At 45.8% G+C, this 27,532-nt stretch overlaps 1 protein-coding gene across 9 annotated transcripts; it reads right to left on the reverse strand.

Moving 5' to 3' along the window:
* Positions 1-145: 145 nt before the first annotated feature.
* On the reverse strand, positions 146-27,426 carry LOC144271234 (uncharacterized). 9 transcript variants are annotated; one of them, XM_077828444.1, is made up of 9 exons: positions 27,248-27,426; positions 11,209-11,328; positions 8,014-8,097; positions 6,985-7,061; positions 6,122-6,427; positions 4,460-5,620; positions 3,962-4,140; positions 2,686-2,820; positions 146-1,618 (listed from the first exon to the last, which is right to left on the reverse strand). In XM_077828444.1, exons 6-9 carry the CDS (start codon positions 4,974-4,976, stop codon positions 1,238-1,240), a joined length of 1,212 nt encoding a protein of 403 aa, XP_077684570.1. In that variant the 5' UTR covers positions 4,977-5,620; positions 6,122-6,427; positions 6,985-7,061; positions 8,014-8,097; positions 11,209-11,328; positions 27,248-27,426; the 3' UTR covers positions 146-1,237. The 9 variants fall into 9 exon arrangements, with proteins under 9 accessions (XP_077684570.1, XP_077684566.1, XP_077684564.1 ...); XM_077828440.1 differs by lacking the exon at positions 6,985-7,061 and adding an exon at positions 7,157-7,224; XM_077828438.1 differs by lacking the exon at positions 6,985-7,061.
* Between the last annotated feature and the right edge of the window lie 106 nt (positions 27,427-27,532).

Here is a 27,532-nt window from a genome sequence, read left to right on the forward strand (position 1 = left end):
GCCCCGTGTAACAGGCTCGCTCCACCCCGCGTTACGTATCCACCGAGCCCCATCCAATAGACCCACCACCCCGCATTACGTACCTGATGAGCCCCATGCCACAGACCCACTCCACCCCACGTTATGTACTTTGTGTTGTGTTCAGATGTTTTTTATTGTACAGCAGCCCAAATGTAGGAAGGGAAGAATGGGGCTGTTTAAGTTGTGGTCAACTGCCACAGCTATCCTTGGTATCCCTGGGATCAAGGGGCAGGGAGAGGACTTAGTAGCACTTGGCCTGAAGCGCAATGAAATGAGCAGTTCCTACCTCTGCTCCTTATCCCATAAATTTTGGTCACTGCAGGAGAATCCTCCACCCTACGTCAATCCCGGGGCATGAGTGCAGCTTGTGTAGGGGTACAAGCCTGCCTGGAATCCTGGCTCATTATTCCTGCAACTAGCCTACCCTGCAGCATGAACTGCCCTGGCTTCACTGTTCCAGTACTTCAGCTAGCTCGGGTATGTAGATAGGGGTGATTGCAGCTGGTCTCTCATTGCCATGGAGTCATACTCATATAGAGAGGTGGTGTATGAAAAACAACCAGCATGCCACATAGAGCCCAGTCTGTTTCTAGAGCAGTGGGTGTATAGACTTTACTGAGATTATGTTACTCTCCACATACCACTCTGAAAGAAAGGGCACAAAGTGTCCAAAACCGAAGCTCCTGGACATTCTAATGCTCACACTCCCTTCCCCGTGTAAACATTAAATGCTTGCTCTGACAAGGAGAGAGTGATGCCTGCCACCATGGTTTCCTTCTAATGTAGCCAGCCTCTCTAAGCCACTGGAGTCCCATATCCTTTGAGCCTTGGGGGCTAAACCACTATTTCATTTGCTGTATACAGTGACTAGAATTAAGGCTTTCCTTTAGCATGTGTTATTTCAGCTTCCCATTGGTACATGCCTCTTCCTGAGGGAAGCAGGTCTGGATTAACTAGGCCAAAGTAGATTGAGTCTCGATGTTATTGGTGGCCTTCCTCCTCCCAGTCTTCTGTTCTTGCAGTAGCAGGTCCTTAGCCAGGCTCCTAGAGCTGCAGTTTATGAAGTGCTAATGCCTGCTTCTCTTCACCCAGCTGCAGCTGCCTGCTTGGGATCCCTTTATACTTCTGCTAGGGTGGCCCATGTCAGCAGCTTTGTCCAGAGCTAGCTCCATGCCACTCTTATGCCCAGGCCCATGTATGTTGGCATCACCTTTCATCAGAAAAGCTCCATCTTGAATTGGCTGAAGTTTGGCACAGTGGGCAAGGGATCAGCCATGCTGTTGAAGGGGACACAGGGCTCGTTTCCTGGCACTGTCCCATGGCTCACAGTGGAGCTGAGCTGCTGAAGCGTCATCAGCACCTCTTGCTGGAAACGCTGCTGCTGCTCCTGCTGGCGCTCCATGCGGCACTGCCTCTCTAGCACCGCGTGCATTGCATGCGTCAGTTTCTGTACCTGTGTGTGTACAGCATCCAGCTTCTCGGCAATGGCATGGGGGCTGGGTGAGGGGGCCAGCGTCTGCCCACCCCACACAGGGTTCTGATTGCCTGAAGGACAGGTAGGGTTAAGCAGGGCCGTTTGAGTGCTGGCATCTTTGACCTGGAAGAAAGATCAGAAATGCAGTGGCGGGCCAATTCCTATAGAACCAGCTCACCACATACCTCTATATTCTGCTTTCAAGAGTTAGCAGGTATGCATGTGAGAGGAGGAGAGCTAGAATCAGACAGCTGCATCCCTCTGTGATCTGATTGGACCTCCAATCCTATCTACCATTGTACGATGCCACTGCTACTCCAGCCCTGCCCGCCACCCAGCTGTGCCAGTTCACCTTCAGCTTGGCCCCTCTGAAATAGTCTTGCAGTGTGCAAAACTGAAAGAGACCATGCCTTTTCAGAAAGCAGTGTGAAGGACTGTACGCTCAGGCCTGCTAGGAAATGCCTCATTGAGGAGGGAGAGAAGCGGCTGCGGGACTCTCTTGATCTGCTAACCTGGAACCTACGTACATGACATTTCTGGAGGAGGGCAACCACAACTTCTAGTGAAGATGTGAGTCTTCAGCCAGATTCACAGTGGGGCCGAGGCAGTGCTCCATGGAAAGGAAGCCGGGACCAGATACCCAATAGGGTGCACTAACAGCTTCTAATGGGACACTTTGGAGTAGGGCTCCTCATTAGCGTAGGCACATGCTCCCCTTTCCCCAATCAGCAGCATTCACTTCTGCAAGCAAGACTCCTGGGCAGGGCACAGACTGGGCTGGCCATCTGAGCAACAGTCGAGCAGGGTGGGCCTAGCAGTGGAGCAGATACAGAACACCTGGCTCCTCTCAGATCCAACTTTGCCTCCGCCTCGCTGTTATTCATTACTCTGCTACTTACCCCAGAAATGCTGCCATCAGGACAGTAAATGTTAAATCAATCTGCCCCTCAGCCTTGTATGTTTTCCCCATGTTACCTCTGTATCCTGCCATTTGAGTCCTGGCAGAGATCAGCGTCCACTCAGAGTCATTAAGAGCAGGTGGCTATGCCGCTTACAGCTTTGTCCCAAGGAAGCATGACAAGCCAGCCAGAATGTGTTGTGGTGATCCATCCTGGTGTCCATGGCAACCTGGTGGCTCATTCACTGGATGGGCTAGTGCCTACGGACTGGGCGCATCTTAGGGTACTTACATGTGCGCTGTGGCTCATAGAGGCTGCCATGACAGATGGGTTCGCCCTGGGAGGCTGGCTGGCCGGCTGCACTCCCACCAAGAAGGGCAGGACAGTCGTTGAGTCAGATGGACTGTGCCCGTTGTGAATGGTTGCCTGGTCAATGTCGGAGAATTACAAGCATCAGCCAAGCACAGGATTCAAGATACCTTATTACACTGCAAGTGAGCCTAGAGCTCACGAGCACCTGTTGGAGCCTCAGTCATGCAGACTAGTGTCCAAGTGTGGCTCAGTCCTGACCTGCAGCTTCGTTCTTGGGTTCTCCCCTCCCCTAAGCTCTACCAGTGCATCTCGCTGCCAACCTGCAGCACCTCCTGCAATCCTTGTCTCTCTCCTCCCTGCTCAGCTCTGCTGCTGCCCCTCAATCCTCCTCTTTCCTCTCCAGCACAGACCTCAGAATGAACAGAAGCTACCACCTGGGCCAGGGTCTGGAGCAATTGTGGGGACCAAACCTGTTCTTTAGAAGTCCAGAGAGCATGGGTCTCTGGTCCAGCTGGCAGTGCTCAGCCCAAAAACTCATTTCTGTCCTGCTCTCCTTTTCTAGATGTGGCACAGGTGTCGCCAGTTGCCGTGCAGCATGAGTCTGGGGCCACCAGTAAGACAAAGTCCTTGTCACGGTGTCCAAAGTGGGGGGAGTGCAGCTGCGGAAGCTTCCACCCACGCTACTGGTGGAGCCTGCGGGTCGGAGAGTACCTAGGATGCCTGCCCTCAAAGGACTTTCCCCTGCATGGGATAGGGCAGCCTTTCCCCCTCTGCTAAGCAGGGATAACTGAGGCACAGAGAAGTGAAGTGATTTGTCCAAGGCCATGCAGAGCCACAAACAGACCTCAAGGATCCTGAGTGGGCAAAAATCCAATCTGCTGAGGCAAAGGGGGAGGGGAGCCTTGGGCCTGAGTCACTAAGTCCATCGGCCTCCCATTGCATTTGCCAGACTGCATGAGGACAGCTGCAGTCCCCCCGAGCTGTCCCCATGTCCCCCACACCTAACTCCATGGAGCAGGTCACTTGAGAGGGCACCTCATAGAAGCCCAGGATCTCCTTGTCCCTCCCGCGCACTGGAGCCTGGGTTCCCCACAGAGCCTTCTCCAGTTGGGAATGGGGGGAGCGTTACCAGCCCTTTCAGGCCAATTTAACTGTAACCTGATGGGTCGCTGCCTGAGCGGATACCCAGTCTTGCTGGGCTGGAGAAGGGGTTTCTAGCCACAGAACAGCCAGTCTACCTCTCCCAGCCCCATACCTTTTTCTGGAGGTGGATAGCCCTGTCCACAATCTTCTTCTTCACAATTAAGGCTGGATTCCTGGCAGGTGGCAAGAACATCCTACCCCTGCTGTTCAGCTGCTGCTGCACCATGGCTGGTGGGAGTGGAGCCGGGTGACTACCCACAGCTGAGGTCCGAATCCCAGAGCAGTCATCACCTGGATGGACAGACAGAGGAACCAGAGAGAGAAGCACCTTCAAATGAGACCCCTGAATTGAGTGCCAGCCTTTCCCCAGCCCCACAGGGGAGTGGGGCCCCTCCATCTATAGGGACTAAGTCCTTCCAGCTCCACCATGCACCTTCCCCCAACCTCAGCTATGCTCCAGGGCCTAAGTCCTGCCCAGCCTGCCTGGGTTTGGAAAACAGGGATATGAGCAGAGACCCTTGGTACTGCTCGGCAACTCACCAGGCTGCTTAGAGAAGTGGAGAGGCCTATCCAAGACTAATGGACAACGAATGAGAAAGCCAGGCCTTACTGTTAATAGGGGATAGCTGTGCCACTGGAGATGGGCCCATGGGCACTGCAGGCACCTTCCCAAACTGCTCACTATCCTTGCACAGCGACGTGACACTGATTATTTTGATGCTGTCCTTGCAGTCTTGGTTGTCATTGAGGTGTGGCTCCTTGCAGCTCATGGTGGCTCTTCCGGGGAGTGCTGGGGGCCTGGGACCTGCCTGCCTGCTGTCCCTGGGCTCTGCCTGCTTGTTCTGTTCAGTCTCATTTTCCTGCAGCAAGTTCCAGAGCTGCTCGTCCTCCCAGCCAGCCCGGTTGATGGCCGTTCTCCTACTCCCCCGGCCTCCGGCTGGTTGGAGATGGGAGGCTCCTGGAGGCTGTGCCGGCTCCACATTCTTACGCTTGAGGAACAGGTAAACAGCCTGCGGGGTCACCCGGATGTTGTCCAGCTCTAGGACCTTCTTGATTTTGCGGAAGCTCAGCCCAGCTTTGCGCAGCTCCACTATCCGCTTCTTGGCATGGTCGTCCAAGCGGCCCATCGCTCGATCGGCAGGATAAGGGGCATGGATCAAAGCCCCTCCCAATCTGCTTTTTTGTGCTAGTGTTCTGTAGCTACATCCTTAGTTGGGACTCCTGCTAGCACAGCCAGCTGGGCCATGTTCCTCCCACGAGGACCCGAGTGACATTACTCCCGTCCCAGAAGCCAGTTAAGGAGACAAGGTACTTGGTGGGTAGTAACAGAGCTAGTATCCGTGACACAAGAGGGCATGCCGTGCAAGTGAAGAGGTTAAGCCTCTGCTAGTTTTGTGTCCCAGGGCTGCCTACAGTAGCCATGGCCCTTTCTGGAGTCACCACAGCTCCAGACCGATAGCAGCTGTGGGATGCTGTCCTGGTCATCAGAGACATAGAATGATCTACTCGTTTCAGGCTTGCAAATCCTTGCGGGAGAGGAACAGGAAGGAAGTGGCACTGCAGTGGAGTGTCTCCCTTGTCAAAGTGGAAAGAGATTCAACTTCCAGCCCGTTGGAATGAGAGTGGCAGCCCATACATTCTGGGCCAGTCATGCGAGCGGGGAAGTGGCAGGCTAAATCCAACTTGCTAGTGTTCCAGCTGGAGGGCTGGCATATGTCTCACGTACCAAACTGTGGATCAACTCCCCTGGGCTCAGCTAGCTGTCTTCAGCCTATAAGCAGAAGAAGAAAAAAGGGGTGGGGTGGAGTCAGGATCCTTGTGCAGCCTCTTCTCTGAAAGTTGTCGTTTAAACAAAAAAAGATCCTCTAAGCTCCTTTACAAACAGCAAGGAATGTTTCCCATCCACTAGGAAGCCCCTGTGCTATTTATCAGGTGTCAAGTCACTATTAAAAATTGTTTGTGCTATCCCAGGACCTTAACAAGGGCAATTGGCCTGGGCAGCCCAGGGCCTGTCATATCAGATGGGACTCAGTCACCCTGTTTGGTATTGAGTATGTGAACGCCCTTTTTGGGGGTTAGGTGGAGAGAAGACAGTAGGGGACCCTGCTAACTGCTGGGATGCCAGCCAGGAGCTGTTGTGACAGAATTTAGGTTTCGGTTCTTGAGTGCACGTGGTACCCTACTTGCTAGAACTAGCCAGTTCAGAAATCAGTCAAATTCCACCCCAACAGCTGTGGCTCAAACCCTAACCAATGTTTTTGCAGCTGCTTACATTAATCATTGGTATGGAACTGCCCTGGCTCAGACAAGTACAGTCAGCAGAACCCCTAGCATCCAGTTGCCTGGCTTTCCTCTCATCAGACTCCAGTAAATCTCAGTACTACCACTGCCAGCTGACAGGCTTCCGTATGGAAGGTACAGCAGGGTCATTCAGGCAGGTCACAGCAGAGAGGCAGGGTCACACTGGAGCTCTGTAACCCTTTTCCTTTAAGCCACAAGACACCTTCAGTGAGCAAATCATCACTGTGTGCTGCTTCAGAGCCTTCCCTTTAGGTTATCAAGCTGTTCAGTTCTTCACCTTTGGAAAAAAAACCAAAAACATACAATTAACTAATTGTCGACTGTAGTAGAGAAGATCTCAGATGCATGTAAGTTCAAAGGCAAGTTGTGACATTCTATACCTTGGGGGAGCGTACTGTAACCCCCATATTCCTCACTTTCATATAATAGTGATCTTACATATAAAGCATGCCTTGTAAGGTGTCAGGGTTCCTTCCCCACTCTGAACTCCAGGGTACAGATGTGGGGGACCCACATGAAAGACCCCCTACGCTTATTCTTACCAGCTTAGGTTAAAAACTTCCCCCAGGTACAAACTTTGCCTTGTCCTTGAACAGTATGCTGCCACCACCAAGCGTTTTAAACAAAGAACAGGGAAAGAGACCACTTGGAGACATCTTCCCCCAAAATATCCCCCGAAGCTCTACACCCCCTTTCCTGGGGAAGAATTGATAATAATCCTCACCAATTTGTATAGGTGAACACAGACCCAAACCCTTGGATCTTAAGAACAATGAAAAATCAATCAGGTTCTTAAAAGAAGAATTTTAATTAAAGAAAAGGTAAAAGAATCACCTCTGTAAAATCAGGATGGAAAATACTTTACAGGCTATTCAGATTCAAAACACAGAGGATCCCCCTCTGGGCAAAACCTTAAAGTTACAGAAAACAGGAATAAACCTCCCTCTTAGCACAAGGAAAATTCACATAAAACAAAAGATAAACTAATCCGCCTTGCCTGGCTTACCTATACTGCTTGCAATATTGGAGACTTGGATTAGGATGGGTTGGAGAAGATGGATTTCTGTCTGGCCTCTCTCAGTCCAAAGAGAACAAAATGTAAACAAAGAGCACAAACAAAACCCTTCCCCCCACCAAGATTTGAAAGTATTTTGTCTCCTTATTGGTCCTTTGGGTCAGGTGCCAGCCAGGTTAGCTGAGCTTCTTAACCCTTTACAGGTAACAGGATGTTGCCTCTGGCCAGGAGGGATTTTATAGCACTGTATACAGAAAGGTGGTTACCCTTCCCTTTATATTTATGGCATAAGGTATCAGAGGAAAGGTCATGATCTGCTGAAAGTCATTTATCTATCCATATATGTGTATCATTACTGCATATGAAGTTATGAGAATTGTAAAGTATGGTTGTCATTAAGGGTATGTCTACACTACCCACGTTACAGCGCAGCCACAGCAGCGCTGCCGCGGCACTGCTGTGACATGGGCAGTGTAGACATGCTTTATCGCTGGGGGAGAGCTCTCCCAGAGATTTAAAAAAAACAAAACCCACCCCAAATGAGCTGTGGTAGCTTTATCGCTGTGAGCATGGCTCCTGGCGATAAAGCGCTGTCTGTACTGGTGCTTTTCAGTGCTAAAAATTTTGTTGCTCAGGGGGCTATTTTTTCACACCCCTGAACAACAAAAGTTTTAGTGCTGAAAGTGGCAGTGTAGACACAGCCTAAAACATGCTATAAATTGTGGGAATGAGCCAGCTATTAGCTCCCCGGAGGCAACAGCAAAGAAAGTAACCAACGCCCAGGCGGGGTGTGAAACAGCCCATCAATAGCCATTTCCCAGCCAGGGAGCTACAATGCAACGACTCACCTGCAGGAGGCCCCACCAGGGGAATTGCTCAGCCTTGCTGGGAGAGAGTCAGCAATGCCCCACAGACATGCCTGGACTGGTGTTCTACAAGCACATGGACAGAGTAAAAAACAGAAAGTGGACACATACTGGGTCCGTCTCCGGCCCCCACCTACGATGCAAGCAACCAAGACACTGAGAAGACAAGACTCCAATAGAGGAGACTGGCCCAGGTTTAAAGGACAAACCTGTATATTAAGGACCTCAATATCCAGTGGGGTGAGAAAAAACTGCTTAAACTAGTTGCTGCCCAGTCTAATAGGGTTGAGAGTTTAGACTGCGTGCTTATTTTATTTTATTTTGGTAACCACTCTGACTCATTATGCTTTGACTTATAATCACTTAAAATCTACCTTTATAGTTAAATAAATTTTTTTGTTTATTCTACCTGAAGCAGTGCATTTGGTTTGAAGTGTGTCAGAGGCTCCCCTTGTGATAACAAGCCTGGTATATATCAATTTCTTTGTTAAATTGACAAACTCATATAAGCTTGCAGCATCCAGCGGGCATAACTGGACACTGCAAGATGGAGGTTCCCAGGGTTGTCTCTGGAACTGGAAGTACTGGCTCGTGTCATTCGCTTGCAAGTAGCTGGGAGCATCTTACATGCCAGAGGCTGTGCGTGAACAGCCCAGGAGTGGGGGTTCTCACAGCAGAGCAGGGTAAGGCTAGCTCCCAGAGTCAAGGATTGGAGTGGCGTAGCAGATCACCGCTCCAGATAACACCAGAGGGGAATGTCACACAAGTGTAGATCTTCCATATACCCATCATAACAGTCTCAGGCAGGGACTCTAGAGGTAATACCCAAAACAGCAGAATAAACCATCACAAGTGAAGGGGAAGAGGAAATACTCTAGCAAGGGGCTCACCTACAGAGGCAGTGTGAGGTGAAATTGGGTGCAGAGGAATCCCCAAGTCACCAGTATTGGGTGCCCTCAAGTTAAGAGTGCAAGGCTTGGATTTTTATCTGAGCAGGGGTTGATTAAGACTATATTGGACCAAAGCACCACCAAAGCTTTGTATGCTCGATCTCAAGCTCGTCAAGAAAGATACCCCACAATTAAATTGCATTGCCCCACCACCAAGATAGCCATACAACTCCCAGACGCTGCCCATCTCCCCTGCACATCCCTCCTCCAGCTCTCATCTTGGTGAGACCCAAGGTTGTTGTAAGAAGCTCCCTACATCCAGCTTCTCCTTTCAGAATGATTAAAAAGTCTACTATCCTCAATGGACACATTTCCACTGACTTCAGTGGGCCTTGGCTCAGGGTGCTGCTGGGACAGGGGCCAGTTGCACAACATGCTGCTCGCTGCTCTGAGGGTCCTCCTCAGACCACAGGGCCAAGATCCTACGAATCTGAGACTCCCACCTGAATCCTCCCCATCTCCCACACGTGGGCCGCAGAACCAGACTACAGAGGCTATGAGGTCAGACACGCTGGCCTGGGGAAGCGGAGAAAAGGAACGAGGGGGTGCGTGCACTCACATGTGCACTGCTATCACAATGAACAGTAGTAGCAGGCAGCCAGTTTTGCCTTCCCTGCGACCTGGCTATTCTCCCAGTGTTATCTGGGCCAGCTAGTTGCCTGCAGGGAACTCTGATAAGATCAACTGCTGTTATTTTGTTTTAAAAGTGTTGTTCTCTAATTTAGCTGCCTTAATGATGGAGAACCCAGGCTCATTATGACAGCCTGGCATCAGGAGCAGGTGGGACATGTGGGAGCAAAGCAAGAAGTGGAGGGGAGAGGGGCAAGGATGGATAAGACCCAGAATTAACGTATTGACACTTTGTTGTTAGCAGCACACAGGGGTTTTTTTAAAAGCACTGGTTTCAGAGTCATTTCCATCATCCCTCCTCCCCCCAGCATTTTTGTAACACTACTCGGCTTAGAGCAGTGGTTCTCAAAACTTGTGTACTGGTGACCCCTTTCACATAGCAAGCCGCTGAGTGTGACCCCCCTTATACATTAAAAACACTTCTTTATATATTTAACACCATTACGAATGCTGGAGGCAAAGCAGGGTTTGAGGTGAAAGCAGACAGCTCGCAACCCCCCCCATGTAATAACCTCACAATCCCCTGAGGGGTCCCAACCCCCAGTTTGAGAACCCCTGGCTTAGAGGGCATGCCTGGTTTTCTCCTAACAAGAGATATTAGCAAGCTTCTTCATTATCGTGGACATTTCTAAGGCAACCACTTCAAGTGGCAGCCACAAAGTGAACATCAGCTCTTTTCATGAGCTGTTGCCAGACTGGCATGTGTTTATTAATGCAGATCCTTTGGTCTGCCAAGAAGGCACAGCGATTATTGCAAACTATCCAGGGAAAGCCACAGGGAGAAATGGAGTCTCCTTGAACCTAATTTCAGAGCAGTCACCATGTCCCTCTGAGTTTTACTCCCTCCTTTGTGAGACCAAGAGGAATAAACTAGATTCAAGAGGTGTAGAATATATTCCAATCTGGAATTGTTTACAACTAAAAACCATCCACACACTGTTGTATGCACTCGGTCCTATTCACTGGAAAGCTGACGGAAACCAAACGCCCCTCTTTGTACAAGGACTTGCTTACATGCCATTATTAGCTTCAGACCAGAGAGGGTCAGCCTTTGCCATACTAGGATCCCTCCCTAGTAACTCGGACCTCCCTGCCCTTTAGCAATATGGGAAGAGCAGAATGGCTGCAAAACTCCCTAACACCAGTTCACACCCCCAAGGTCAATAGCCCCTGCTCTAGATGGGGGAACAGTTACTCTGTTCAAGTATCTTCTAACCAACAAGACCTGAACTCCAGTCACAGAAGTGTGCTCTAGCACCATCTAGTTAACTCCCCTTGCTACAGGACTCACACCTCTTACAGTAACTGGAGTCCAAAGACATCTGCCAATCAGCAAGAACTCCCCACAGCAGGATAACTCATGGTCTTGACTAAGCCACTAACAACTCATGCATTGGATTTATCCAGACTCCCTGCATGAACAAGGACAGGGAACAATGAGGAGGAACAGTAGAGTTGGTAATTCCACAGCTTCCGAATTCCTTGGAGAAGCTTCCCACTTTGTACCATCCCACTCAGGGGCCTCTCTCTCCGGTCATTAGTGCACGAGAGTTGCCTGCCTTTACCATTAGTTCCACTCCTGTTCAGCCAAACGTACCTGGGTAGGAATCTCTCTCCCCCCAACACATTATGGAGAATTCACTTTGGGGCTCGCTTCAGATGATTCAGGCATTCATTCTTTGGAGACACCTTTGGACTACTCTTGTTTTACCAGCGCCTGTAATAAGTAATTGAATCAGCATTTAGATTTCCCATTGACCAGGAAGCTCCAAAGTCATGATCAGTTGGTTGTAGTTTCAAGTGACTTTCTGCTTGTGAAAGCTGCCAACATGACATCCTTGCGGACTGGAGTCCTCTCTGGAAAGAGCGCAGCACAGACAACAGCAGTGCAAGCTCTTTCCATACTGCCCTGTCAATATTCTTCAGGGATGAGGTGAGTGTATGCCTCTAAGGATGAGAGGCTAGGTCATTCTCCGTGGTCCATTTAGACTTTAGCCTTTGTACAAAGATTAACAGGACTACAGTAATTGGTTCTGTGATGGTGGTTTATGAATGTGGGCTCTTGTGCACTAGATACTGGACCAAGCCCCACAGATGTCACACAAGCCACTGCAAAGCTGTCAGATGGTAACAATTTTTGGTTCCTTACTAAACTGAGCCAAATTCAGACCAACAAACAGGAGGCGAATGGTTGTAGATCCCATTCTGTTCTGGCTAGTTTTAGGTGCACTATACAAATTGCACAGCAAGACTCTGGCTATTTTACTGCTCCTGCTCAGGAGAGGAAAACAGGCTTGCTCTTTCCTCACTAGACAATAACCTAGGTATTTCGAGTCTGTACTTTAACAGCTCTGATCTGCCTTGTTTTCTGTTTAGCCTTTGTTTATATTGATCCCTCTGCATGCTTCCAGCTTTTCTTTATCAAAAAAGCTGCACTGTGGCTGAGTTCTCCACATCATTTTTGCTGACAGAGCTACGGCTGCTCAGGGCACAAAGGTTATGTAACACAACTGACTGAGTTACACATTTATTAAAGAGACCTTTACACTCCTCCACCATGATCCTTCCAGAGGTTCATTAATTTCTTAGCTTTTTTCTTTTTGGAACAGAGAAAATCAACTTTTTAAAAAGAAGGTGGCTTCCCTGACCTGCAGTTTTGAATTTGCTGGAGTTTCCATTAGAAAACTCCCTCTAGTTTGGTTTTGTGGTCCCACTGTTAGAGACAATGCCACTTATTCATGGAGGCTAGGGAAGCATCACTGACTAGTGATTTCATTTACTGTTAAATGTAGGAACCTTGTCTGATGTTAAGTCATGTTTGGATTCCAGTGTTCCCACTCCCCCTGGCATCTGAAACTCATCACGGACAATGACATACATTCTAAGCCGAAATCAAATATGTTGCTGGAAAACAGGTTTAGTATCATGCAGAAATATACAGAGTCCCTGGAATTGCTGACACAGCTCTCGTTTCCAGAGTAGAAGAACTCCATATAGTTTACACTGCGTGGGTCTTTCAAATCCTACAAAGCAGAGGTCTTGTCTATTTTACATGGATATTAAAGGTCCCATGGCCCTTTTTAACAGCAGAGTTTTGGCACAGTGTATTTGACCAAAACACCCCTCTTTTTCACTTACGAGGCTATGTTCCATAGAGCTGCATTTCAGTTGTAAATAGATAAGGCCTGATCATGCAATCAGGCATGTGCAGGCAAAACCCTGTACCCATGCAGAGCCACGTTAACAGGATTTTATGGGGGAAGTAAGGAACCCTGCCACACACATCCATCTGCAAAACTGGGAGCCATATTCTGTAAAGCACTTTGGATCCTTTGGGATGAAAAGCACCTATAACACTCAAAACAGCTTGCCTTTGTGCAAGTTCCAAGTTTCATCCGTCAGAGAAGTTTACTTTATTGCAAGACCTTTTACAGCTGACTGGACATACGCATTTTATGTCAGCAGTTATATTTTGTGTTAAAGTCATCTAGCAGCCCTGGTGACCCAAGGAGTTAAATTCCAGATTCCCAGATAGCTATGGGGTACTTATCCAGCTGCAAAGTTTACATCTGGATAAACTTACTTCTCCCTTCTGTATTTACAGCTTCTGATAAATTTATAACACTTTATTTCCCTAGGATACACAAGGCTACTAGTATGATTCTGAGCTCACTACAGCAGTTTGCCACTGGTGTAAATCGTTTTACTTTAGTGGAGTCACTCCCAATTTCCATTGGTGTGAGCGAGGGAAGAATCAGAGCCTACATGTTTCCCCTGAAAACAGAGAGTAGCACTGCAACACGATGGTCTGGCTACCATATACTGCATGCTTTCAGGACGGGCAAGAGGATGATGGCCCTAGCATCAGTTCCCCAAATTAGCGGGGCAGGTATGGGACCTGGCTCAGCTGTTTGAGTGGGGAATTCTTCAGAGCACACCGGCAGCCACTGACACAAGATGGCTATAGTGGGTCAGACCAAGATCCATCTAGCCCAGTATCTGGTCTGCCAACAGTGGCCAATGACAGGTGCCCCAGAAGGAATGAACAGAACAGGTAAAACCAAGTGATCCATTCCCTGTCGCTCATTCCCAGCTCCTGGCACAGAGAGGCTAGGGACACCATCTCTGCCCGTCCTGGCTAATAGCCATTGATGGACCTATCCTCCATGATCTTATCTAGTTCTTTTTTGAACCCTGTCATAGTCTTGGCCTTCACAACATCCTCTGGCAAAGAGTTCCACAGACTGACTGTGCGTTGTGAGAAGAAATACCTCCTCCTGTTTGTTGTAAACCTGCTGCCTATTAATTTCATTGGGTGACCCCCTAGTTCCTGTGTCATGAGAAGGAGTAAATAACACTTCCTATTTACTCCACATCAGTCATGATTTTATAGACCTCAATCATATCATCCCTTAGTAGTCTCTTTTCCAGGCTGAAAAGTCCCAGTTTTATTAATCTCTCCTCATACAGAAGCCGTTCCATACCCCTAATCATTTTTGTTGCCCTTTTCTGAACCTTTTCCAATTCCAATATATCGTGCAAGGAGCAGCACTGCTGAGCTGCAGATCACTTGGCTAAAAAAAGTGTTGCAGCCATACAGAGGCCTGTCTACAGAGAGATTTAACAAGGGCAGGGAGACTCAGTTACTCATTCTTGGAGGTGTACCATAAAATCATATACCTCCCTAAAAAGAAAAGGAGTACTTACGGCACCTTAGAGACTAACCAATTTATCTAAGCATAAGCTTTCATGAGCTACAGCTCACTTCATCGGATGTTTATGCATATTACTTTATGGAAGTAAGGGTGAAAGAGTTGGAAGTAGAGGTGGTGTTCTCTTTGATCCTTCAGTCAAGGGTAAGGGCCCAGGCAGAGACAAATGCATCCTGGAGGTGAATGCCTGGCTGCGAGGATGGTGTTGCCAGGAGGGCTTCAGGTTCCTTAACCACAGGATGCTGTTTCAGGAAGAAGGACTGCTAAGCAGAGATGGGGTCCACCTATTGAGGAAGGGAAAGAGTATATTGCATAAAGACCGGCTAACCTAGTGAGGAGGGCTTTACACTAGGTTTGAAGGGACAGGTGACCAAAGCCCACAGGTAAGTCAAAAACATGGAGACCTGGGAGAAGGGTCAGAATTTTTTTTTATGTGGGGAGGGGAGGGGAGAGCATTGGCTGTTATAGCAGGGACAAAGGAGAGACAAGACAGAACTGGGAGGGGAAATTAAATCAGTATCTTAGATGTCTATACTAATGCGAGAAGTATGGGGGATAAGCAGGAAGAACCTGAAATGCTAGTAAATAAACAACTATGACATAGCTGCATCACAGACTTGGTGGGATAATACATATGACTGGAATATTGGTATAGAAGGGTACAGCTTGCTCAGGAAGGACAGGCAGGGAAAAAAGGGAGGAGGTGTTGCTTTATATATTAAAAATGTATATACTTGGACTGAGGTTGAAATGGAAATAGGAGACAGACTTGTTGAAAGTCTCTGGATAACGATAAAAGGGGTAAAAAACAAGGGTGATGTCATCATAGGGGTCTGCTACAGACCACCTAACCAGGAAGAAGAGGTGGATAAGGCTTTTTTTAACAACTAACAAAATCATCCAAAGCACAGGACTTGGTGGTGATGGGGGGACTTCAACTACTCAGACATCTGCTGGGAAAATAACACAGCAGGGCACAGATTATCCAACAAGTTTTTGGAGTGTATTAGAGACAATTTTTTATTTCAGAAGGCGGAGAAAGGTACTAGGGGAGAGGCTGTTCTAGATTTGATTTTGACAAATAGGGAGGAACTGGTTGAAAATTTGAAGATGGAAGACAGCTGAGGTGAAAGTGAACATGAAATGATAAAGTTCATGATCCTAAGGAATGGAAGGAGGGAGAACAGCAAAACAAAGACAATGGATTTCAAGAAGGCAGACTTTAGCAAACTCAGGGAGTTGGTAGGTAAGATCCCATGGGAAGCAAGTCTAAGGGGAAAAACAATTGAAGACAGTTGACAGTTTTTCCAAAGAGACATTATTAAGGGCACAAGAGCAAACTGTCCCACTGCACAGAAAAGACAAAAAGTGTGGCAGGAGACCACCATGGCTTACCCAGGAGATCTTCAATGATCTAAAAATTAAAAGAGTCCTACAAAAAGCGGAAACTCTGTCAAATTACATAGGATGATTATAACCAAATAACACAAGTATGTAGGGACAAAATCAGAAAGGCCAAGGCACAAACCAAGATCAAACTACCTAGAGACATAAAGGGTAACAAGAAAACATTCTACAAATACATTAGAAGTAAGAGGAAGACTAAGGACAGAGTAGGCCCATTAATCAATGAGAGGGTGAGGAAACAACAACAGAAAATGTGGAAATGGCAGAGGTGCTTAATGACTTCTTTGTTTCGGTTTTCACCAAAAAGGTTGGTGGTGATTGGACGTCTAGCATAGTGAATGCCAGTGAAAATGAAGTAGGATCAGAGGCTAAAAGAGGGAAAGAACAAGTTAAAAATTGCTTAGACAAGTTAGATGTCTTCGAGTCACCAGGACCTGATGAAATGCATCCTACTCAAGGAGCTGACTGAGGAGGTATCTGAGCCATTAGCGATTATCTTTGAAAAGTCATGGAAGGCTGGAGAAATTCCAGAAGACTGGAAAAGGGCAAATATAGTGCCAATCTATAAAAAGGGAAATAAGAACATCCCAGGGAATTACAGACCAGTCAGCTCAACTTCTGTACCTGGAGAGATAATGGAGCAAATATTTAAGCAATCAATTTCCAAACATCTAAAGACAAGAAGGTGATAAGTAAGTGTCAGCATGAATTTGTCAAGAACAAATCATGTCAAACCAACCTGATAGCCTTTTTTGACAGGGTAACAAGCCTTGTGGATAGAGGGGAAGTGGTAGACGTGGTATGTCTTGACTTTAGTTAAAGCTTTTGATACTGTCTTGCATGACCTTCTCATAAGCAAACTAGGGAAATGCAACCTAGCTGTAGCTACTCTAAGGTAGGTGCATAACTTGATGGAAAACCGTTCCCAGAGAGTAGTTACCAGTGGTTCACAGTCATGCTGGAAGGGCATAATGACTGGGGTCCCGCAGGGATCAATTCTGGGTCTGGTTCTGTTCAATATTTTAATCAATGATTTAGACAACGGCATACAAAGTACACTTATAAAGCCTGCGGATGATACCAAGCTGAGAGGGGTTGCAACTGCTTTGGAGGATAGGATTAAAATTCAAAATGATCTGGACAAACTGGAGAAATGGTCTGAAGTAAATAGGATGAAATTCAATAAGGACAAATGCAAAATACTCCATTTAGGAAGGAACAATCAGTTGCACATATACAAAATGGGAAATGACTGTCTAGGAAGGAGTACTGCGGAAAGGGATCTGGGGGTCATAGTGAATCATAAGCTAAATATGAGCCAACAGTGTAACACCATTGCAAAAAAAGCAAACATCATTCTGGGAAGTATTAGCAGGAGTGTTGTAACCAAGACACAAGAACTAATTATTTTGCTCTACTCTGTGCCCGATTAGGCCTCAGCTGGAGTATTGTGTCCAGTTCTGGGCACCACATTTCAGGAAAGATATGGACAAATTGGAGAAAGTCCAGAGAAGAGCAATAAAAATGATTAAATGTCTAGAAAACATGATCTATGAGGGAAGATTGAAAAAAATTGGGTTTGTTTAGTCTGGAGAAGAGATGACTGAGAGGGGACAGGAGAACAGTCTTCAAGTACATAAAAGATTGTTATAAAGAGGAGGATAATAAATTGTTCTCCTGTAGTACTTAAGACAAAACAAGACTTAATAGGCTTAAATTGCAGCAAGGGAGATTGAGATTGGACATTAAGAAAACCTTCCCATCAGGGAAGTTAAGCACGAGAATAAATTGCCTAGTGAGGTTGTGAAATCTTCATCATTGGATGTTTTAAGAGTAGATTAGACAAGCACCCGTCAGGGATGGTCTAGAATTAGATAATACTTAGTCCTGCTTCAGTGCAAAGGGCTGGACTAGATGACTTATCAAGGTCCCTTCCAGATTTATGATTCTATGATCCTGGTCACACATTTTTATTTACAAATCCAAGGAAACCCACCCCTCTCCCCTCCAGCTGCTGGAAGAGAAGTGCAGTCTCTTTATGTGTCCCTCCATTCTGATCTCCTGGCTGAAAACAGAGTAATTAGAGGGCATTCTGCTACTATACCCCTCTCTCAGCCTCCTTTATAGTGAGTGGTCCTACTACCCGCAGCTGCTCAGGTATTCCTGGCAATGGCAGAGTGACCCTGACCAGTTCTTGTCAGTTTTGCTGCTTTCCCACAGGGTTCTAAATAGCATCAGCAAAAACTGGCAAGACTCCAGTCATTCTGCAGCAGCTTGGGAAAGCTCTGAGCAGCAACAGCAGACCTAAAGACGACAGCACTGTGCTGGTTTCCACTTGATTCATATTTGGAAGGTTTTCTTGCAACCAAAAGGGTGAAAAAGACTTTAAAAATGAAATATTACCATCAATTTCTGAGTAACTACACACCTGGGAAAGCCTCCTACTAATGCAGGTGAGTGGACTGGTCAGGCTTGCATAGAAATGCACCTCAGAACAGCTCTGGTAGCACTGGGCAACAGCACAAGTCCTTGTGTAACAGCTCCATTTACAACTATACCTTTTGAGGTTACAAGTGCTTTGTCCCTATTTCAGAGGCTGCTGGACACAGTCTTTAAGGGTATGGGGATTTCCTAGCAGTTTACCTGGATGATGTTTTCATCTACAGTACTGACTGTAGATTCATAGATATTAAGGTCAGAAGGGACCATTATGATCATCTAGTCCGACCTCCTACACAATGCAGGCCACAGAATTTCACCCACCCACTCCTGCGAAAAATCTCTCACCTATGTCTGCGCTATTGAAGTCCTCAAATCGTGGTTTATAGACTTCAAGGGGCAGAGAATCCTCCAGCAAGTGACCCGTTTCCCATGCTACAGAGGAAGGTGAAAAACCTCCAGGGCCTCTTCCAATCTGCCCTGGAGGAAAATTCCTTCCCGACCCCAAATATGACAATCAGCTACACCCTGAGCATATGGACAAGATTCACCTGCCAGATACTACAGAAAATTCTTTCCTGGGTAACTCAGATCCCACCCCATCTAACATCCCATCACCGGCCATAGGCCTATTTACCATGAATATTTAATTACCAAAATCATGTTATCCCATCATACCATCTCCTCCATAAATTTATCAAGTTTAATCTTAAAGCCAGATAGATCTTTTGCCCCCACTGCTTCCCTTGGAAGGCTATTCCAAAACTTCACTCCTCTGATGGTTAGAAACCTTCATCTAATTTCAAGTCTAAACTTCCTGGTGGCCAGTTTATATCCATTTGTTCTTGTGTCCACATTGGTACTGAGCTTAAATAATTCCTCTCCCTCTCCGGTATTTATCCCTCTGATATATTTATAGAGAGCAATCATATCTCCCCTCAACCTTCTTTTAGTTAGGCTAAACAAGCCAAGCTCCTTGAGTCTCCTTTCATAAGACAGGTTTTCCATTCCTCGGATCATCCTAGTAACCCTTCTCTGTACCTGTTCCAGTTTGGATTCATCCTTCTTAAACATGGGAGACTAGAACTGCACACAGTATTCCAGGTGAGGTCTCACCAGTGCCTTGTAGAACGGTACTAAAAGCTCCTTATCCCTACTGGAAATACCTCTCCTGATGCATCTCAAGATCGCATTAGCTTTTTTCCAGCCATATCACATTGGGGGCTCATAGTTATCCAATGATCAACCAATACTCCAAGGTCCTTCTCCTCCTCCGTTACTTCTAATTGAGGCGTACCCAGCTTATAACTAAAATTCTTGTTATTAATCCCTAAATCCATAACCTTACACTTCTCACTATTAAATTTCATCTTATTACTATTACTCCAGTCTACAAGGTCATCCAAATCCTCCTATATGATATCCCGGTCCTTCTCTACATTGGCAATACCTCCAAGCTTTGTATCATCCGCAAACTTTATTAGCACACTCCCACTTTTTGTGCCGAGGTCAGTAATAAAAAGATTAAATAAGATTGGTCCCAAAACTGATCCTTGAGGAACTCCAGTGGTAACCTCCCTCCAGCCTGACAGTAGGACCCGTTGTAGTCTCCCCTTTAACCAGTTCCTTATCCACCTTTCAATCTTCATATTGATCCCCATCTTTTCCAATTTAACTAATAATTCCCCATGTGGCACGGTATCAAACACCTAATTGAAATCTAGGTAAATTAGATCCACTGCGTTTCCTTTGTCTAAAAAAATCTGTTACTTTCTCAAAGAAGGAGATCAGGTTGGTTTGGCACGACATACCTTTTGTAAAACCATGTTGTATTTTGTCCCATTTACCATTGACTTCAATGTCCTTAACTACTTTCTCCTTCAAAATTTTTTCCAAGACCTTGCACGCTACAGATGTCAAACTAACAGGCCTGTAGTTACCCGGATCACTTTTTTTTCCTTTCTTAAAAATAGGAACTACGTTAGCAATTCTCCAATCATACGGTACAACCCCTGAGTTTACAGATTCACTAAAAATTCTTGCTCATGGGCTTGCAATTTCGGGTGCCAATTCCTTTAATATTCTTGGATGAAGGTTATCTGGGCCCCCCCATTTAGTCCCATTAAGCTGTTTGAGTTTCGCTTCTACCTCAGATACGGTAATATCTACCTCCATGTCCTCATTCCCATTTGTCATGCTACCATTATCCCTAAGATCCTCTTTAGCCTTATTAAAGACTGAGGCAAAGTATTTGTTTAGATATTGAGCCATGCCTAGATTATCCTTGACCTCCACTCCATCCTCAGTATTTAGCGGTCCCACTTCTTCTTTCTTTGTTTTCTTCTTATTTATATGGCTATAGAACCTTTTACTATTGGTTTTAATTCCCTTTGCAAGGTCCAACTCTACTTGACTTTTAGCCTGTCTCACTTTATTCCTACATGTTCTGACCTCAATAAGGTAGCTTTCCTTGTTGATCCCTCCCCTCTTCTACTCCTTGTAGGCTTTCTGCTTTTTCTTAATCACCTCTCTGAGATGCTTCCTCATCCAGCTTGGTCTACAACTCCTGCCTATGAATTTTTTCCCCTTTCTTGGGATGCGAGCTTCCGATAGCTACTGCAGCTTTGATTTAAAGTAATCCCAGGCCTCCTCTGCCTTTAGATCCATAAGTTCTTCAGTCCAATCCACTTCCCTAACTAATTTCCTTAATTTTTGAAAGTCAGCCCTTTTGAAATCAAAAACCCTAGCTGCAGATTTATTTTTGTTAATCCTTCCATTCAGTTTGAACTGAATTAGCTCATGATCACTTGAACCAAGATTGTCCCCTACAACCATTTCTTCTATGAGGTCCTCACTACTCACCAAAACCTAATCTAAAATGGCATCCCCTCTAGTCAGTTCAGCAACTACTTGATGAAGGAATCCATCAGCTATCGCATCTAGGAAAATCTGAGCCCTAATATTATTACTAGCACTCGTCCTCCAGTCTATATCTGGGAAGTTAAAGTCTCCCATGATCACGCAGTTTCCATTAGTATTTACTTCATTAAAAACATTAAAGAGGGCTCTATCCATATCCAAATTAGATCCCAGCGGTCTATAGCACACCCCAATCACTATCCCAGGGGAGGCTCTAGTAGTTTTCTTCCCCAATATAATTTTTGCCCAGACGGACTCTGTCTTATCCATTCCACCGCTTCTTATTTCTTTACATTCTATCTCATCATTGATATACAATGCTACTCCACCACCTTTACCTTTGTTTCTGTCTTTCCTAAACAGGACATATCCTTCAATACTCACAGTCCAGTCAAGACAACTATTCCACCATGTTTCTGTTAACCCTATAATATCTGGTTTCACTTCCTGCACCAGTGGCTCTAGTTCCTCCATTTTGTTACCTAGGCTCCTCGCATTGGTGTACAAACATCTTAATTTTTGCTGTTTGGCCTCGCTCACATTCTGTACCTGATTAGGCCAGTATGACCTATTAGACTGGTATCCACACTGCCCTTCCTCCTTATATCCATTCTCTTAACCACGGCTGTATCCTTTCTTACTTTGTTTTCTTCCCTCTCAATGCTAAAATCTGGCGTGGAGATTACTTGGATATCTCCCAACCATCTCCCCCAAATTCCTAGTTTAAAGCTCTCTTAATCAGTTGTGCCAGCCTCCATCCTAGAAGCCTATTTCCTTCCCTACTCAGATGAATGAGTACGGACTGATTGGAAAACATTAAGTACCATATCTGGAGAAAGAAATCAAAAAGATCCAGCAAGCTGCTTGATGCTGTTTCAGGGAAAGGTGCACTGGCTCAGGATGCTTCCGATGAAGTGAGCTGTAGCTCACGAAAGCTTATGCTCAAATTAATTTGTTAGTCTCAAAGGTGCCACAAGTCCTCCTTTTCTTTTAACAGGTGAGTCTAAGTTTGTAAGTGTAAATGATAGCAGTTGATGTAAAACTGCCAGTTTCCCAAAAATATTTTCAGGAAACCCAGCTGTTTCAGGGGATCTCCACTTTGCATTTGGTATCTTCCCTGTAAGAGTCCAAATAGTCAGAGATGAAAACATTTCTTTGAATCAGTACTTCTATCTTCTTTCTGCAGATAACAATCTGACAAGTGTTTTTACCTACTACCTGGCTCCTTGCTTTGAAATTAGCATTTCCTGGTACAGCCATTAAGTCCTTCATTAACGTTGCACAAGATTTCTTTGAGGAGTAATTTTAATTACAGGATTATACATAAATACAAATGTTTTTAACAGCAAACAACAATCGTTCATTAGCTTTCATGATGTCTATAGGTCAAATACCTTCTGATGTTCACAAACACACACTTTGATCTAGGATTATCTAATTACAGGATATATGTAGTGTATATGTAATATGATAGCAAACAATAGGATATAGATAGGTGAAAACAATACAATTAACATCTCCTTTGATCTCAATTAACATGAGTGAATTAGTCTATGCATATTATTACACTTAACATTTCTTTGATATTCATACACAAGTGAATTGCCCTATGGCTTTGGCTTGAGCTGACCTGTCAGTGTCACAATGTCCTAAACCAAATCTTGGTTAAACTGTAGATGAAAAACAGACCAAGCTCATCAAGAACATTTGCAAATACAGACTTTATAGAACAGAGATGAAGTCCTTTCTGGGTTTGGTAGTCTGGCACTGGCAATTTTTTAGCACAGTTCTCCACTTCGCTGTGCTTTTAGTCAAGTTATACTGTGGAGACAAAGAGCTAACAAAATGGAAAACATCCAAGCCCAAAGAGAAGTCTGTGCAAACATTCTGTGTTACAGAGTCCTGATTTTCTCTGCAGAATTAGTTATTCAGCTGCTTTAGGAAAAGGCCTAGAAGCAGGTTTGTTACAAGAGCAGTTGGCTGGTTGAATGAAGATGGTGCTGTTATCTGAGCCATGCTGGCTCACTCTCTGCTAAGGGAGAGCATCATAACAAACAATGACAGGTTTCAGAGTAACAGCCGTGTTAGTCTGTATTCGCAAAAAGAAAAGGAGTACTTGTGGCACCTTAGAGACTAACCAGTTTATTTGAGCATGAGCTTTCGTGAGCTACAGCTCACTTCATCGGATGCAAACAATGTCACTTTTCTGTCAGCCTTCAGTATGTCAGAAGAAGAACAGACTTCTGGCTAAGGCACAATACTTGGAAGAAGGATAGGTTCCATTCCTGACTCTGCTACAGTCTCTCTCACCTTTGAGAAGTTGTTGGGATTCCCTCCGAAATCTTTTCCACTTGGCTAATCCAGAACACCTCACACAGTTCTGGGAGAATGCTCCATCCAGTTCTCTGGGATCCAAACACTCAGCTCGACTCCAGATCATCACTAAGGTTACTTTATTAGGCATGTAACAGCTCTATGCCCTTGCTGAGCAGGGTTAGGTACAGGGTGATGCCACAATTCCAAATTAGACCCCACACTACACAGTTTATATACTTTTTTCCTAGCTACTAACATCTCTACTTTTTTAATCTAATTGGTTTGGACATCGTATGGATCATGTAAGGACCAATCACTTTGCACATCATGTAAGGACCAATAACTTATGTTTTCACCTTATCTACATTTCATGTTTATCAGTTCACACTGTTCCCACTTATCTCAACTAGACTGAAAACACAACCTCCAGCACACAGTCTGTCACACCTTATTTACAATCTTGTACTCAAATCAAACTATATGCAAGTTTACTCATGCCCAGCAAGATCTATGTCTACACAAGTCAATCTCTCCGTGCTTCACTTGCACAGTCTGTACAATGGAGGATAGTACTTCCCTATTTCACAGAAGTTTGGCTAAAATAGTTTTTTTTTTTTTTAAAAGCACTAAGATACTTCAGGTTTCAGAGTAACAGCCGTGTTAGTCTGTATTCACAAAAAGAAAAGGAGTACTTGTGGCACCTTAGAGACTAACCAATTTATTTGAGCATGAGCTTTCGTGAGCTACAGCTCACTTCATCGGATAAATTGGTTAGTCTCTAAGGTGCCACAAGTACTCCTTTTCTTTTTAAGATACTTCAATCTCTCTGGACACTCAATTTCTGATCTCAAAGTGACTATCCTTCAACAAAAAAACTTTGAAAACAGACTCCAACAAGAGACTGCTGAATTGGAATTCATTTGCAAATTGGATACAATTAACTTAGGCTTGAATAGAGACTGGGAGTGGTTGAGTCATTATACTAAGTGAAACTATTTCCCCTTGTTTATTCCTTTCCCCCCCCCCCCCCCCACTGTTCCTCAGACGTTCTTGTTAACTCCTGGAAATGTGCTGGAAATGGCCCACGTTGATTATCACTTCAAAAGGTTTTCTCTCCCCCCACCACACTCTCCTGCTGGTAATAGCTCATCTTAAATGATCACTCTCCTTACAATGTATATTTTTTCATGGTCTGTGTGTATGTATAAAATCTCCTCATTGTACTTTCCACTTTATGCATCCGATGAAGTGAGCTGTAGCTCACAAAAGCTTATGCTCAAATAAATTGGTTAGTCTCTAAGGTGCCACAAGAACTCCTTTTCTTTTTGCGAATACAGACTAACACGGCTGCTACTCTGTAAACAGAAAGTGTAAAACATCTTGAGCCTACAGAAAAAAGGTTATGATCTTTACCTTGTATGCTTTTACACAAGTGTGAGAAACTTTATTTGCTCAGTAAGAACCACTGATCTTAAAGTTAGGCCATCTAACATCACAGGTCAGAAAGAAAGCAAAATTCCTGCCAAAAGAAGTTGATATCCTGAGACACAAGAGGTTGTGGGCCAAAAGGCCCAGCAATCCAGCAAATCCACCATGTCTGTCTGACCAAGGCAAACCCAAAAAGTGCCCTAGGAAGACTGACTACCTACTATTGACCTAGCTTAAAAATGCTACTATAGCTTTAAGCCTCCTAATTTCCCCCATCTGCATGTGATTCTGAAGCAGCTTGGAGAATTTAAAAATAAAACCACACACACACACCCCCCCCACACCTCTGACTTATTGTGTGTCCTGCAAAGGTCTAAAGAAAATGTAATGCTTGTTCCTTGTGTTAGGATCAGGAGGTTTAATATTCAGCAAGCATTTTCCTACAGAGGCAGGGCATGCTTTATAAAGGTCACTAAAAAACCATTTTAAAGCCCAGATCCTAAACAAACAAACTGGTGCTGATGCACTCTCACCCATGTACAGTACTAGAAGTTAGAGGTTTGTTTGTTTTTGAACTAGCAGCAAGACTGTGTTGCAAGGATCAGTTTTAAACCATGATGATATAGGTGGATAAAAATCCAGGGATCAGAGTCTACAGTTAAAAAGATGTTACAACTTCTAGGTAAATTCTGATTTTTCACCGAGTTGACAGTGTCGGAAGGGTACAATGAGGGGAGAGGGAAACCAAGAAAAAACTCTTGTCTACAGTTTCAGACCTATGTGCTTAACACCCAGGTGTGCAGTCATTGCAAATAGGGGCCCATCTCAGTTCCCTCCAGTGACAATTTGGTCCCATTATGACACATGCAATTAAGATGAAAGGTTTCCAGCTTCCAGAGCACATAGGTAAAATCTTCCCCACCTTGCAGTTTGTTTACTGCTAACATGACAGGCGATCGCATCCCATAAAGCCAAATGCCCATCTCACCCCATTAGCACATGTGGAGAGAGTCACACACCTCTGATCTTAATTTAAAAAAATAAAATAAAAAAACACAGGGCCTAAAGTGCCCACAGTGAATGGAAACCATCAGAAATGAGATGCTATATGATGAGATGGCACCAGGATGCAATCTTTGTGCAATAGGCATGGTGCTGCATAGTCCAATAGAACAATGCCATGTATTGGGCAAGTGCATCTTTCCACCATCCACTTCATAATAAAATAAACAATCAAACTTGAGTGCTTCAGCATGCGGTACAATTGAAGCTCTAGCTGATTATCTAGGTACTTTATAGTTTTAGGAGACCCTTCTCTATAAGCATCTCCATGCCACAGTGATGGGGAATCCTCTAACTAAAAAGATAGACATAAAAACAGAGCACCTGGTCACATGACACAGTCATAGTTCATGCTTCTATGGCACTCTATAAACATTAAGAACATAAGAACCGCCACACTGGGTCAGACCAGTAGTCCATCTAGCCCAGTATCCTGTCTCCTGACAGTGGCCAATACCGGATGCTTCAAAGGGAATGACCAGAACAGGGCAATCATCAAGTGACCCATCCCAGATGCAGGGAATGGATAGGGGGGACACCCAGAGCATGGGGTAGCATCCTTCACCATCTTAGCTAATAGCCATTGATCCTCCAATATCCTCCGGTCTGGCACTGGCAATTCTTTAGCACAGTTCTCCACTTTGCTGTGCTTTTAGTCAAGTCATACTGTGGAGACAAAGAGCTAACAAAATGGAAAACATCCAAGCCCAAAGAGAAGTCTGCACAAACTTTCTGTGTTATCCAATATCCTCCATGAATTTATCTAATTCTTTTTTAATTCAGTTATAGTTTTTGCCTTCAGAACATCCCCTGGCAAGGAGTTCCACAGGTTGACTGTGCACTGATAAATCTTAACAGCACCACTCCCTGTCCCCCTCTGTAAAGAAGGTAGCAGTCAGTATTGTTACCTACATTTTATGGCTAGGACAAGGGAGACAGAGAGATAAAGTGATGGGCACGAAGCCACAGAGGCTGAATTAGCAAACCGCACCTCCCGCTCCCCCTGTCCTCCACACTGCCCCTCTGATTTCTGACCCCGCGCTGACACTGACTCCCTACGTGAAGCGGGACATGTCACGGCTCGCAGGAACCCGACCCTCAGATATCTACAACCAGGGCAGCAGCAGGGACCCCCCACCTATAGCCACCAAACCGCTCTCAGGAGACACCCCGGACTACAGGGACCGGAGCCAGCGACCCCAGCCAGCGCGCAGGAATCCCGCCGTTAGAAGCGCAGCCCCAGGCGCAGCCAGCAAGGCAGACAGCTCCCTACCCAATGCCGGTGCCTTGGAGACGCGCCCCCATCACCCCAGCCCCCCGCCACACCCCGTTAGAACACGGAAGCGCACGCACCATGCGTCCGGCCCCCGTCTCTACGCACGGCGAGTAGGAACGAGCCGGCCCCCCCGGGGCCGCGGCCAGCCCGGCTGGGCTCCGCTAGCGAGGCCCCCACTGCCCCTTCTCCGGTATCCAACTCGGCGTGGGGCTGCAGCAGTTTGAAAGCTCCTGCGCTCTTTGTTTGGTTGTGGGGAGAGCCAGCAAAGGCTGCTGGGAAGGTCCCTGGAGGAGGTTTTACTGCGAGGGGAGGGGCGCAGCTTTAACGCTTTCAGGGACAGCGCTTCTGCGAGGTTCTTCCAC

The sequence above is a fragment of the Eretmochelys imbricata genome, chromosome 10 (assembly GCF_965152235.1).
Source record: "Eretmochelys imbricata isolate rEreImb1 chromosome 10, rEreImb1.hap1, whole genome shotgun sequence".
Classification (NCBI taxonomy): domain Eukaryota; kingdom Metazoa; phylum Chordata; order Testudines; family Cheloniidae; genus Eretmochelys; species Eretmochelys imbricata.

Coding starts and splice junctions, on each gene's coding strand:
- LOC144271234 (XM_077828447.1), bottom strand. CDS start 4,976: ATGGGCCGCTTGGACGACCATGCCAAGAAGCGGATAGTGGAGCTGCGC. Junction 4,141..4,459: donor ACAGCTATCCCCTATTAACA/GTAAGGCCTGGC, acceptor CTGTCCATCCAG/GTGATGACTGCTCTGGGATT. Junction 1,619..2,685: donor CTATGAGCCACAGCGCACAT/GTAAGTACCCTA, acceptor TCTTTCTTCCAG/GTCAAAGATGCCAGCACTCA.